The sequence below is a fragment of the Choloepus didactylus genome, chromosome 5 (genome assembly GCF_015220235.1).
Source record: "Choloepus didactylus isolate mChoDid1 chromosome 5, mChoDid1.pri, whole genome shotgun sequence".
Classification (NCBI taxonomy): Eukaryota; Metazoa; Chordata; class Mammalia; order Pilosa; family Megalonychidae; genus Choloepus; species Choloepus didactylus.
Genome location: NC_051311.1, coordinates 42,050,274 through 42,062,832, shown reverse-complemented (window position 1 = coordinate 42,062,832; position 12,559 = coordinate 42,050,274). Strand labels below are relative to the sequence as shown.

Sequence of the window (12,559 nt, the reverse complement as noted above, 5' to 3'; positions counted from 1 at the left end):
AAAACAAAGAACAGTTTTGTGAAGATTGACACAAAGAATTCATTAGACAAAGGAAGAGCTTATGCAAAGGCTCAAAGGCAGGAAAGAGCATGACCCATTAGAGAAATGAAAAGGAGGAAGAGAAGTAGGGGATGGTGAAGGAGAAGTAGGCAGAGAGCAGGTCATACAGAACATTATAGGAGCTTGGATTTTTCATAAATGCAAAGAAAATCCATTGAAGGTTTTGGATCTATGATATTAGAGATGATTGACATTTTGTTGGGAATGAATTGATATGAAGCAAAAATGGAGAGGCCTGCATCAGTAAAGAAGTATTTTAATCCAGGAGAAAGATGATGATGTCTTTGACTCAGATGATTGAGACACAGAAAAGTAGACAGATTCAAGACAAGTGTCAGAAGTTTAACTCACAAAGCTTTGCTTAAAGCTTTGTGATTGAAAGAGAGATCTGAAGAGTGACTTCTGGTTTCTTGGAGTGAGCAACTATACAGATTGTTGCACTACTAACAGATGAGGATGAACAAAGGAATAACAAAGCTTGGGAGTAAAATTTTGAAAAAAAATGTTTGGTCATGATAACTTTGTAATGCCTCTGATACATCCATGTGGATATGGAAACAGTTGGATATACAGGGCTAAAGTTCTCAAAGTCTGAACTAAATGAAAACTTGGAACTTTCATAGTAAGAGAGAGAGCCAAGGATTGAGCCTTGAGGAAGTGCAACACATTAATAGGGGGTGAAAGAGGGAACAGTAAAGAGAGGTCGACTTGGGCCAATATTGAGTTTAATTATATTCATAGGCTGGAAACTTGGAGTTGTGAATCCCTTTGACAAAAGGTGTTTTTGTGGACAGATGAAACTGGAGTTTATTGAAGTGTGAAGAGCTTGCTTAAACAAGAATTTTGGCTATGAAAAGGATTAGAAAAACAGATCAGGAACTTCAGGGGCATATGGAGTCAAAAAGAGAGTTTTAGTTTATTTTCTTTATGGGAGATACATGAATGGGAATGATTCAGGATAGGAAAAACTTGATGATTCTGGGGAAAAGTGACTAAATGAGTTATGCGCTTGAAAAAGCCAGAGATAGGATACAGAGCACATACATACAGACAAGGTATTTTTATATAGAGGCAGAAACCTGGAAAGTTCTGCTCTAGTTGGGATATAGGTACAAGCACCTTCTTTATTTTTTTATTTAATTGTTTTAATTAAGAAAATGAGTGCCTATTATTTAATATTTTTAATAATACAAAAGGGCATATGGTGAAATATAGTTTTTTCCTACTTCAGATTCTTTCTGACGCAATCACTTTTATGGTAACTAATCCATTTCCTTCAGAAATATTCTATTCATATACAAGAATAGTTATGTCTGACTAAATGTATACATATGTTACATGCATATGTAAATATTCTTTTTTCTCTATATCTACTTGTATCAGTCAGGGTTCCAAAAGGAAACAGCTGACCCACTTAAATTAAGATAATTCAAATAAGACTTATTTACAAAGAGATTGATTATAAGGGACATAGGGGAACTACAAAGGAAATCACAGGAATCCAGGGCTAGCAGCCCAGAGCAGGCACCATCTCTAGGCCCAACGGTGCCGGGGGAGGGAAAGAATAGAGAACTCAGAAGCATAGCATAGCAGAGGCCAACCTTGAGAGGAGAAGTAACCTTCTATTGAAGGACACGGCCAGACTGACTGAGGTGACCTCACAAGGTCCTCACAAATACTATGACCTACAGCTTTTCTTCCTCTCCCTGAATTCCTGCCTAGGTTCCCCATTGAGTAAAGCCAATGGAAAGTCAAAGGGTTTAGGATTTCTCAATGTAGTCTGCCTGATGGGGCTATGAGCAGAGTGGAGAAGGAAGAGTGATCCTGGAGGAGCAAACTTCATGCTTCACACATGCAATTCACTATCCACACAACAGCCAGAGCAATTGCCATTTAAAACAAATGAAGGCATAGGAGAAACACTGCTCGATACCTCTTGTGTTCTTTCTCAAGCAGTATATCTTAGAGTTTGTGCCTTATCAAAATACGTACATCTGCCTTGTCTTATTAATGGCTTCCCAGGGTATCACAGTACGGACTGCCTTAATTTATTTTGCAAGTTCCTAATCAATGCTGCAATAAACATTATTTTAAATACTAGTGTTTGGTTCTTAAACACTAGTACATATGTGAGATAATTCTTACACATGAAATAGGTAGGTCAAAATATATGCACATTTGAAATTATAGACTTTATCAAAAAGTCCTCCAAAGAGTTAGCACTCTGATTTAGAGTACCCAAGAAGGCCTTTTCCAGTAAAAAATCAGAGAGATGATATGTGAAGATTTCATTTGTGCTACTTTGATTTTGAGTGATGATGCTCATTTTTCCAGAAGTTTAAAAATCATGTGTATTTCTCTTTTCGTAAATTGCCCCATTTATGCCCTTTGCTCATGTTTTAATTGAATTATTTCCTATTCTTATCAAAAATACTTCCCAATTTGTTGTTACTCTTTAAATTTAATTATCTTCGGCCACACAGATATATATATTTAATTCCATATATATTTTTAAAATATTTATATAATCAAATTTATTCTTTGCTTTATGGTTTCTGGGGTTTGTCTTCATTTAGAAATGCCTTCTATTTATTACTATCGTTTACAAAAAGCATTCCACCATACTTTTTTATTTTTTATTTCCTTTTTATATTTCAATCTTTCATTTTTTTGGAATTTATCTTGCTGTGAAAAATGAAGTCAGGGATCTCTGTTCTCTCTCAGATGAGTAGCTGGCTATCTTGCACTATTTATTAAGTAGTCCATATTTCCCCATGGATTTAACATGCTACTGTTAATATATTTAACTTGTATATGTTTTTAGGTTTATTTCTGGATTACTAATTCTATTCCATTGGTCCTTCTCTAATGCACCAATTATTAGTTTATATTTACTATACATATAATATATTTTTTAACATCTACTGGGGATAATATTACCTCATCATGTTTCCATTTCCAAATGTTCCCATCTCTTTTGCTTATGTTTACATATAAATTTTAGAATTCATAGTGACTTTTCTAATTTCCCAGTACAAATGTTTTTGGTTGTATTCTCCCAAGATATTCTCCTAAGTTTGAGGTACCTCTTCTTCTTTCTATTGGTCTCTCATCTTTCTCCCTTCCACTAACATTTCCCTATATACTCTGTTTCTCTCCTAGTTTACACCTAATCCCAAATCTTCATAGTCTGCCCTGGAAATTAGTAATAAAGACTCAACTGGAGGTAGAGGTAGAAAAGTTATCCATGGTTAAGAAGTATTAGGTATGAAGCATGGGATTCAAAGTTAACACTTTAAAACTAGTATAACTCAGTACTATGTATCCCTGTGCATTTCAGATAATTTACCTTTCTGACATAATATTTCTTGTGTCTCTTTTGTTACCATCGTTTTGTTAATTTTTTTCTTCTGAAGTTGATGCAACTGAGATACAGCTTAATAACTTTTTTTGGAGGAATGATATTTTGCAGCTATTCTAAATTTAATTCATATTGGGAGAAGAAACAGATTATGAGTTTAAATTTAGAACTTACTGTCCTAAAAGATTTGATAGAGTTTGAAATTTCCCTATCTTTAATTATATGAGGAAAAAACCTCAAACTGAAAATTTTAAAACCGAAACTGATTACCTTCTTACTAAAATATCATTATCTTATGATTTTTAGGCTTTTCATTGGTTCTTAAACACAAAATATTGGATGCCTTTTTAATTAATTTATCCACAAGTAATAAATTAATAATGTAGCCCCTTCAATCCTTTTGTTTCTTTTGTAGTCTCACCCCCTACCGATTTTTATGATCTCCTACTTAGAACATTAAAACAGCTTTTCACTTGATCTCTAGGCCCTTAATTTTCCCCTCTCTAGTTCATCCTGTATATTATTACTTGCTTGATATCTTAAAATATGTTTTTATCAAGTAACTTTAATTTTAAAGGACCTCCAATTTCTCTCCATGGCTACTAAAAAATATGTTCTAAATCCCAAAGTTAGTTAAAACTATTCTATTAGAATTCATAATACCAACCCACCATGTATTTCTCTGATGGTCTAGCATTATTTTGCCCATGTGTAAAGTTCGGAATTTCTTGAAAATTATATGCACTGTCCAAAGTTACCCAATCTCCTGAACAAAATGAGGATGCTGGTAAGAAGGAAGAAAGGCAACTGGCTCTTGGGTAAGCATCTATAATTCTCTGCTGTGATCTCATTTCTGAATACAAGCTTGCTGCTTGAGTAAAATTCATCTATTCATTATTTCAATCCACATTTTGCTCTTACTGAAACTAATGCAGACCCTGCTTTCTCTCCATGTAGAAAGGTATTCCTTCTCTTTTCATGCTCCCTAAATCTCAACTTTCTTTCAGTGATTAACTTTTTCCTTGAAACCTCAGAACACTACTACAAAAGTGGCCTGAACAATACCAGTATTTTTAGTACCAGGCATATATAGACCTGGCTAGCTAATTATGTTTTAACTGATACATGTAATTTCTTTGTAGGGTAAAACTTCTTTATTCCTTATTTCTACAAAGTTTGTTTTAGAGTATATTGCCTGGATTAGGAGGATAGGCTGATTCAAAAACTTTACCATTATTTACTTAGGTTAAATACTGTTCAGCCTGGAGACAGGGAAGGGACAAAATGATCTTTCAGGGTTCCCCTCCTTTTGTAAATCTTGTGATCCAATGAAAGATGTTTTATTCATAACACAATGGTTAGTACATTATAAAATTATAACTGTAGGTAAATTAACAAAGTAAGATAAAATGGACTCAGGTTAATCATAATAAAAATGATTTATAAAGCAGAATACCCAGGTGAAGTTGCTTATATAGTAATACTAATTAATGATTAATAATGTTCATGTAAAAAAAAGTATAGTTGTTTGATAGATGTGGGCTAAACATGCTTGATTATTTTTCAATAGAAAATTTGGGCATAATGTAGGAGGGAGAGTAAAATATATCTCTGCATTTAAATATTTCCATAAATAAATGCTTATTGAAGGAGCACCATCAATATAACATTAGCTTTTCTGGTTATGTTACTATACAATTAAGTTATGGAGCTATGAAATATTAAATTAGTCACTGGAATTATTATCATTTCTCTACATAATTTCAGTTTGAACAGAAGTATTAAGTCAGTGAAATATACTCCAAAGAGAATATCCCTTACACTAAAATTGAAATCTAATTATTTTGAGAATAAAAGTCCTAAATATTATTGAGATCAATATTGAAGGTAATGCAGAAGAAATCTCTACTTATGATTATGGAAATAACTCCTGACAGCTGAGAGTAGGGAAAAAAATAGCATTCAAGGGAAACAGACCTTCTAAACGCATTTCTTGAATTCATAAGCAAAAATAAAATTTGGAGCTGAGATGAAGAGATAAAATCATACATTCAGTGGTGATTTATAAATCACTTTGATGAATTTTTGAAGAGTTCACAAAATAACCTAGAAACAGTCCTTTCCTTTCTCAAGTTTAGAAAATGCATATTTAATTGACAGATATATGATTTGTATTAATCTAAAAGCAAATTAACTACCTTAGTTCTGGTTTCTACATCAGAAATAAGAATGAGAGAAATCAAAACTGATTCTGAGGATGAAAATGCTGAACTTGACTTTAAGGTGAAATGAAACTTCCATTATATTCATTGATCACTTTCTCTGAGTTCTGAGGTCTTTGGCCAGATTCTGGAATAATGAAACCTACTAATTAAGAGATTACTATATGCCATTCTGAATGCGTCATTTAAAAAATGGTAGGAAGGCCTATGAAAAGAGTAAGGTCTAAAGAGATCAGATTTGTCTTTGCTTCCTTTTTGGGCTGTTCGTCTTGTTTACACAGAGTCATCAATTTTCTCTTAGAACATTGCAGAGACCTGAGATGCCTTGAAGTCTTATTAGTCAAAGTGTAGTCCTCTGACCAGGCACATTGCACCTGAGAGTTTGTTAGAATTATAGAATTTCAGACTCCACCCCAGACTTAAAGAATCAGAATCCTCATTTTAACAAGATTTTCAAGTGATTCCTATGCACTTAGATGTTTGAGAAACACTGCTTTTGAGTACCAGGAACTCTGATCTAAGTAATAGCAAACTATTCTGATAAACACTCCACTGCTGTGATTTGGTGCCATGTGAGCATATTTTCATATGGATTTCTGAGGTCCTGCCTGGCACTCAAACTCTGTGGTTTTTATATTGGATTCTGCAGACCCAAATGTTGTTTTAAAGGCAACACTCAAATTTGATTTGAATTTTATTTAAAAAATATCTATTTTAACTGTTTTAGCCACCATAGGGGGGAAAAACACACAACCAACCTCAAAGTGCTTTGAAGACTACCAACGCTTTCAGTTATGCTGTCAGACTGATGTTTCTGTTTCAGATGTGAAGTAAAATTTCTTCTGCTATCCCTGTTTAATTGAGTAGTATCCATAGACTATACAGTGAGCTGCTACAAACAAATAAATCTGTTATCATTTGCAGTTACTTATATCTGTGAATCCCAGTTTTCTCAATGTTTTGCAATTAAAATCAAGTGCAGAAATAAAAGGATGCTATGGATAAAATAAAACTGCATCTGTCATCCATAACTCTGGATTCAATTGCTGCATCCATCAAAACAGCCACTGTACTAGTATTGATCGATTCTATATTAAGAAATTGTTACACATTTGAACTTTCAAAGCAAAGCTTTTGTTTGTTTTATGTATTGGGGTACAAATAAATTTCATTAGAAAAAGTGATGCATTTTGATCCTAAAGCATTTTGAAAAGCATTGCCATAACTGAAAGGATGATTCCAACTGAAAGGGTTTTAGACGTCAGAGTTCTCTAGAGATAGAGTTAATTGGATGCATCAGTTCTTCTGAAACCCTTTGATCACAACAAATTGACTCCTGCCAGCTTCTCCCATATATGTTCCTAATCTTGGTCAAGTAATTCTGGAGTAAAAGCAGCCCAGTCATTTTTGATTCATTTTTAATAAGAATCAAACTTTCAAGCTAGGCCCTGCTATGAAACAAATTATATATTTCCTGTGGCCTACTAAAGGAATTAGTATATTTGAGTGAGAATCTGGATTTAAAACTAAAATCATATATTAAAAAATCCATAATTTTCCCAGAAAAATAAATATTTCCTCTGAAATTGCTTTGGTTCCATGGTGTTAATTTCTAGCATTGTATTCTTTCATTCCTGAGGGCAATCAATAAGCATTTATTGAGCATCCACTGTGTACTAGTCACTTATGGAAAAAAATCATACGATAAAAAATCCCTAGCTTCAGGGGTCTCATAATTTAGAAGCGACAGGTGCTCAAACAAATAATTTGCTAAAAGTGATAATCATATATTGGACATATACAAATGATTCTGTGGGAATACAGGAAAAGAAATAAATAATTAGGAAGGGAGAAGCTAGGTTAATTCATATTTTTTTCTTGATAACTTGTCCTAATATATGTTTTTTTAAATATGGTGATAAAATATTAGGGTTTGAAATTACATTTAAATCAGCTTGATATGGAAACATTTCCCACCGTTTAGTATTAAATGCAAGTAATCAGCATAAATATAATGTCAATTTTAAAAAACATAAATTATAAGAAACATGATAAAAATATTAAAATTCCACTTAAATAAAAGCACTTAAAGACATCCTTAATAATTAATTTTAGAAGTATTCAGTTATTCTCATATCAAGGTTATAGGATTCTTGTGTCTGTGTGTGTGTGCATAAAGTACACAGTAATCTTTTTTATCATTGAGACGTGAATTTTCTACTTTGTATGTTATTTAGAGCACATTTCGATTTCACCCTCGTTTTCCTTTGCTACTCAACACACTCCCAAGATAGGTGTTCTTGTGTTAATTGATACAATGAATGGATGTAAATTACTTTCACTATTAGGCTGAACCAATATTAACCCACAATAATTTAGAAAGTAAATACACCAGGCAAAGGCATGTAATGTACTGCATTCCAGAATTAAGTATCAAGGATGTTTCAGTTTTCTGTTATTTTTGGGTATCTGTCCCACTGCTTCCTACCATGATTTGGAGAATCAGGGCTGCTGGATGTAAAACCAGAGGCTGAGTTCCACGCCTATGACCTCAGAGTAGCATAGGGGCTCAGGGGAGTGAATGCTAACAGCCCTGGGCCACCCACACATTCCTTGTTCTACCTCCTTGCCATTGCTTCCTTCTCTTGCTTTACTAGGAAGAATTTTCAACATATTAATTATATGAAAATGCAACTCCTCTTTTAAGACTCAGATGAACCATTCTAAACTATGTTAAATCCTTTGTATATCCTACACCCACAAGTGCTCTATTATCCAAATTTCCATGGCATTTCATATCTCATTTGTGACTCAGCAAATTCTGCCTTGTTTTGCATGAATCTTATCCCCCACCTCCACCTTCAACTAGGTTATAAGGTCTTTAGAGAAGAACCATCTTTGTAGCCTTGACAGCACCAACCCCGAATTCATATGAATTTCATACTCGCATCTCATAATAATCCACCATCATGTCTTTGCTTATATTGTACTTTCTCCCAGCAGTGCATTTCCTGTCATTGTCTTCTCACACAGTCCTGTGCATTCACTGGCTCTTTATTTTGCTCCAAATCTGCATATGATCCCTCATGTGACACTCCATAGTATTTTATTTATCTCTGCATTGTGCCATTTTTCATTTCCAACTTATAGTTTTCCCGTATATGATGTGTCTATTTTATAGATTGTCAGCTCTTCATAGACAGTAGACTCTTATTCATCCTCTGTTTCCCTCAGTACTGTATATATAGCATGTGCTCAAAAAATGTTGCGTAACTGAAAGTCCATAAGGAGTTGTGGAAGAACAGCACTCCTACATAGAATCATGAGACCTTATGCCAAAATGGGCTGTGCTCTGTTAAAAGTGACTTTAGACATGGTTGATGGTAAACCAAGAACAAGGGTCAGACAATGCTAACCGATTTTACTGCAGGAAACTATCTGGGTCTCATGATTAAAGGGGTTCCATACAGGGTGGCTTTCTATCAATGCAAAGACTGTGATGTATATTATAGATTCTACTTTTTTTTAACCCAAGAAGCTTTTATATTTTAGAGAGTTTCCCATTAAAATCTAGAACTCTTTTGTGAATCCTAAAACATAATTAATACCTTTGTTATCTGTGAACTTCTTAACCAGGTTTATAAAGAATCAGATTGTAGGGATGTTAGAGAGAGGAATTGATGGGAATGATAAGGGGATGGGACTGGGGAAAAATAAAGAGTTTGTGCTGGTGAAGCAGGAGTGTTCCAGAGCAGATTTCAACTACGTTATTGCTAGGGTATACTCTAGCTATGGATGAAGTCTCCCCTCGGAAGCTGTGATCCAGATATTCGTACCTCCCCTATATTGATCTTCTATTTCTTGCCTATTAATTGTATGCTTTAAAAATATTACCTCCAAACTGTGAAACAACTTATCAAGGTAAATGTTACCATTCCCATTTTTAAAGGAGTAAACTAAGGTTCAGAAAGGTTAAATTAAGTTCCACAATCTCCTGTGTAATAAATAGAAAGGCAAAGATTTGAACACAAACCTTGTACTTTTCCCCTCTGTTATGCTTGCCTACCTAAATAGGCAGCTTCGGTTACCCAACTGGGCTAGACGTTCTTTTCTTTTTTCCTTTCCCCTTTTTTTTTTTTTTTTTTTTTTTCGAGTCATTTCTCTTACAGAGACTCTGTAACACATTTTATACTCATTTTGTTAATCAATATGCTAGTTTCACTTCAATTATCATAGTTTATGTTTTGCTTTTCTAAAAGTTATTTTTCTCTAGTAAATTAGAAAATATTTTGTTTAATATCCTACAATTGGTTGTCCTTTTTTGACATGATGCTTTAGTAGAGCACTCAAAGTTTTCCAAAGTAGTTGTTCCAATCAATGAATAAACAAATGAATTAAAGGAGGAAACAAACTAATTATTTCTCTAAATGTAAGTAGAAAAAAAAATTTTTTTTCAGATCTGGCTCTCTTTATTGTATTCTCAATCCTTTATTTTTTTTCACAGAGTTGTACAATTTTATTCCTCAAAAGTTCACATCTCTGGGTTCATATTTTATTGACAGTGGACAACATAATATTTTCAAGTATCTCAGGAAAATGAGAAATTATAACACAATTTTAGGTTAATATATTTTTTTTAATCCACCAGACATACACTTCCCTTTTTCCCCTCCACCCAGCTTCTGGCAGCCCCTAATCTATTTTCTGTCCCTAGATATCTCTTGTAAATCACACCATTTGTCCTTAAGTGTCTTGCTTATTTTACTAAGCATAATGTTTTCAAGGTTTCCTTGTCACAACATGTCTCAGAACTTCATTCTTTCTTATGGCCAAAAGAAATCTTTTCTTACAAGGCAAGTACATTCTCATTCCTGTTACCATGGCATGATTTAAAACCTCAAATTGCTATGAGAAACTCAGTATTACCCCTCTCTAACTTGGTATTTGCTTTGGTAAATGAGAGAACAGAATAGGAAACAAGATGGCTTACTTCCATCTCTTACCAGGAGGAAACTTAGTGTCTTTGTTTTTGTGCAAAAGGAGAATAAAATGAATCTGTGATATGCAAATGCAGCCCTCAACCGTTTGTTAATTTCTTCTGTTTACTCAAAAATGGGAAAACACCAAGCCTGTGATACATCATCTTTTGTGCAGTTGGCACCTTCCATCATGAATCATATTAATCTGCTTAAACTAACAAGGATTAATTGCCTTGGTAAGGCAAACTGGCATTGAAATGATATATTGCCCAGACAACTTGGAATTGGGCCATTCATAAATCTCATTTGTTCATTGGTTTATTTCTGCTTGTCTCTTTCTCTGACAGATGTGTGCCCAATCACTGTGAGCATGGTGGAAAGTGTTCGCAAACGTGGGACAGTTTCAAATGCGCCTGTGATGAGACAGGATACACTGGGGCCACCTGCCACAACTGTGAGTGCCAATTTATCTCACTTTAATCTTGTAATTGCGTGAGGGTCCCAGGTCTTCAGCTGTGCTTTAAAGCTCAGCAACTTGAATAGTCCACGTACTAAATCACTTACTCCTGAAGAACCCAGATTTCATTGTAGCTCATCCAGAAAATAGTATTCTCATTGTCTCAAAATATATTGTTTCATGACTAATGATTGAAAAAAGACAACCAACACTTCCTGTGTTCTGTAAACATGTGGATGAGATTGGAACATTGATCTTAGATTTGCCTCTATGTATCTAAGCCATGTCTGCACAGAGAGATTGTTTGGAAAATTATGTTAGTGGGATGGCTCTGACTGGATCCTCATTTATCAATTCATCAGAGAGAGAGAAAGAATATAATTTGAACATTTAGTTTCTGGACAGTGGTTGTCTCATGTTCCATCACTACTATTTAGCCACTTTTTTTAGATCAGAAAAATAATGTGCCAGAAAATGTGAAAGAAGGGAGCCGACTCCGTCTCTGTGTTCATGCAAAAGAAAACTTTATTCTACTCATTCCTACAGGTTTTTATAGCATACAAGGTAGTCTCCTACGTGACTGTTTTCAGGTATTTCAGGGAGGGTGCATTTTTTCTAAAGCCATAAGGTGTGATTGCATGTCTTTGATCTCAAGGGACAATCTCTTTGGGGCTAGACGGGAGACAGCAGGAGCAGGACACAGGAGCAGGGAAGGAGCCTGGCTATGTCCTTATCTAAATTGGTGCCTGCCTTTAGGCACACAAAGCTTTGGCCTTCTCCCAGCCTGGTGCCTGCCTGCAGGCACACAATGCTTAGGAGGTGGACTCCCTGTATAACCTATCAAGCCAGGGAACTTTCCATGTCTCCACATCTCCCCCCTTTTTATTATGATTACGATTTGGTGTAATGACACAAAGCTTATTCATAGGGATACCATGGGGGTTCCGGGAACGGACACCACGTTTTCTTAGGCTGTTCCACCCGCACTGGAGTTAGCATTGGGAGGTACCTTCTTTGTATAGTTGTTACAGCGCAGCATCGTTGGTTCTCTGGGAAACAGGATGGTGGGCTCCAGGGTTTCATTGGGCTGTTTTGTGACAGATAACCTTTTAAAAATAACTGAAATTATAATTAGCAGTATTACATTGTTGTTTGATGTTATGCACATTAGTAACCAAAAGAAGGTTAGAAGTTTTTAATTTTTATAACATTGTCTAAACATTTTTTTGGCAATTTATAACATATTACATGACTTTAATTATTTTTAGTAGTTTATTTTCCAAGGTGAAAGAACAAATTCTTTGTAACTGTTGGGAATAAAAAGATATTCTTTAGGGTTTGACCTTGAGAAAGTAAAATGTTTAAAAGTTATTAGGTTTGAAACAGTATATATATATATTTTTTTTTATTTAGTTAAAGTTAAGGAAAAGACAGCTTTTTTTAAAAGTGAGAAGACAATATTTTTAAACAACCAAGGACA

General features: G+C 34.5%; 1 protein-coding gene across 1 annotated transcript in view; it reads left to right on the top strand.

Annotated features, from left to right (window-relative positions):
• CNTNAP2 (contactin associated protein 2) overlaps positions 1-12,559 on the top strand; it is a 2,391,149-nt gene that overhangs the window by 1,430,768 nt on the left and 947,822 nt on the right. The window contains exon 11 of the mRNA XM_037835931.1: positions 10,970-11,076. Coding sequence (XP_037691859.1) covers positions 10,970-11,076 — 107 coding nt within the window. The remainder of the gene's footprint in view (positions 1-10,969; positions 11,077-12,559) is intronic.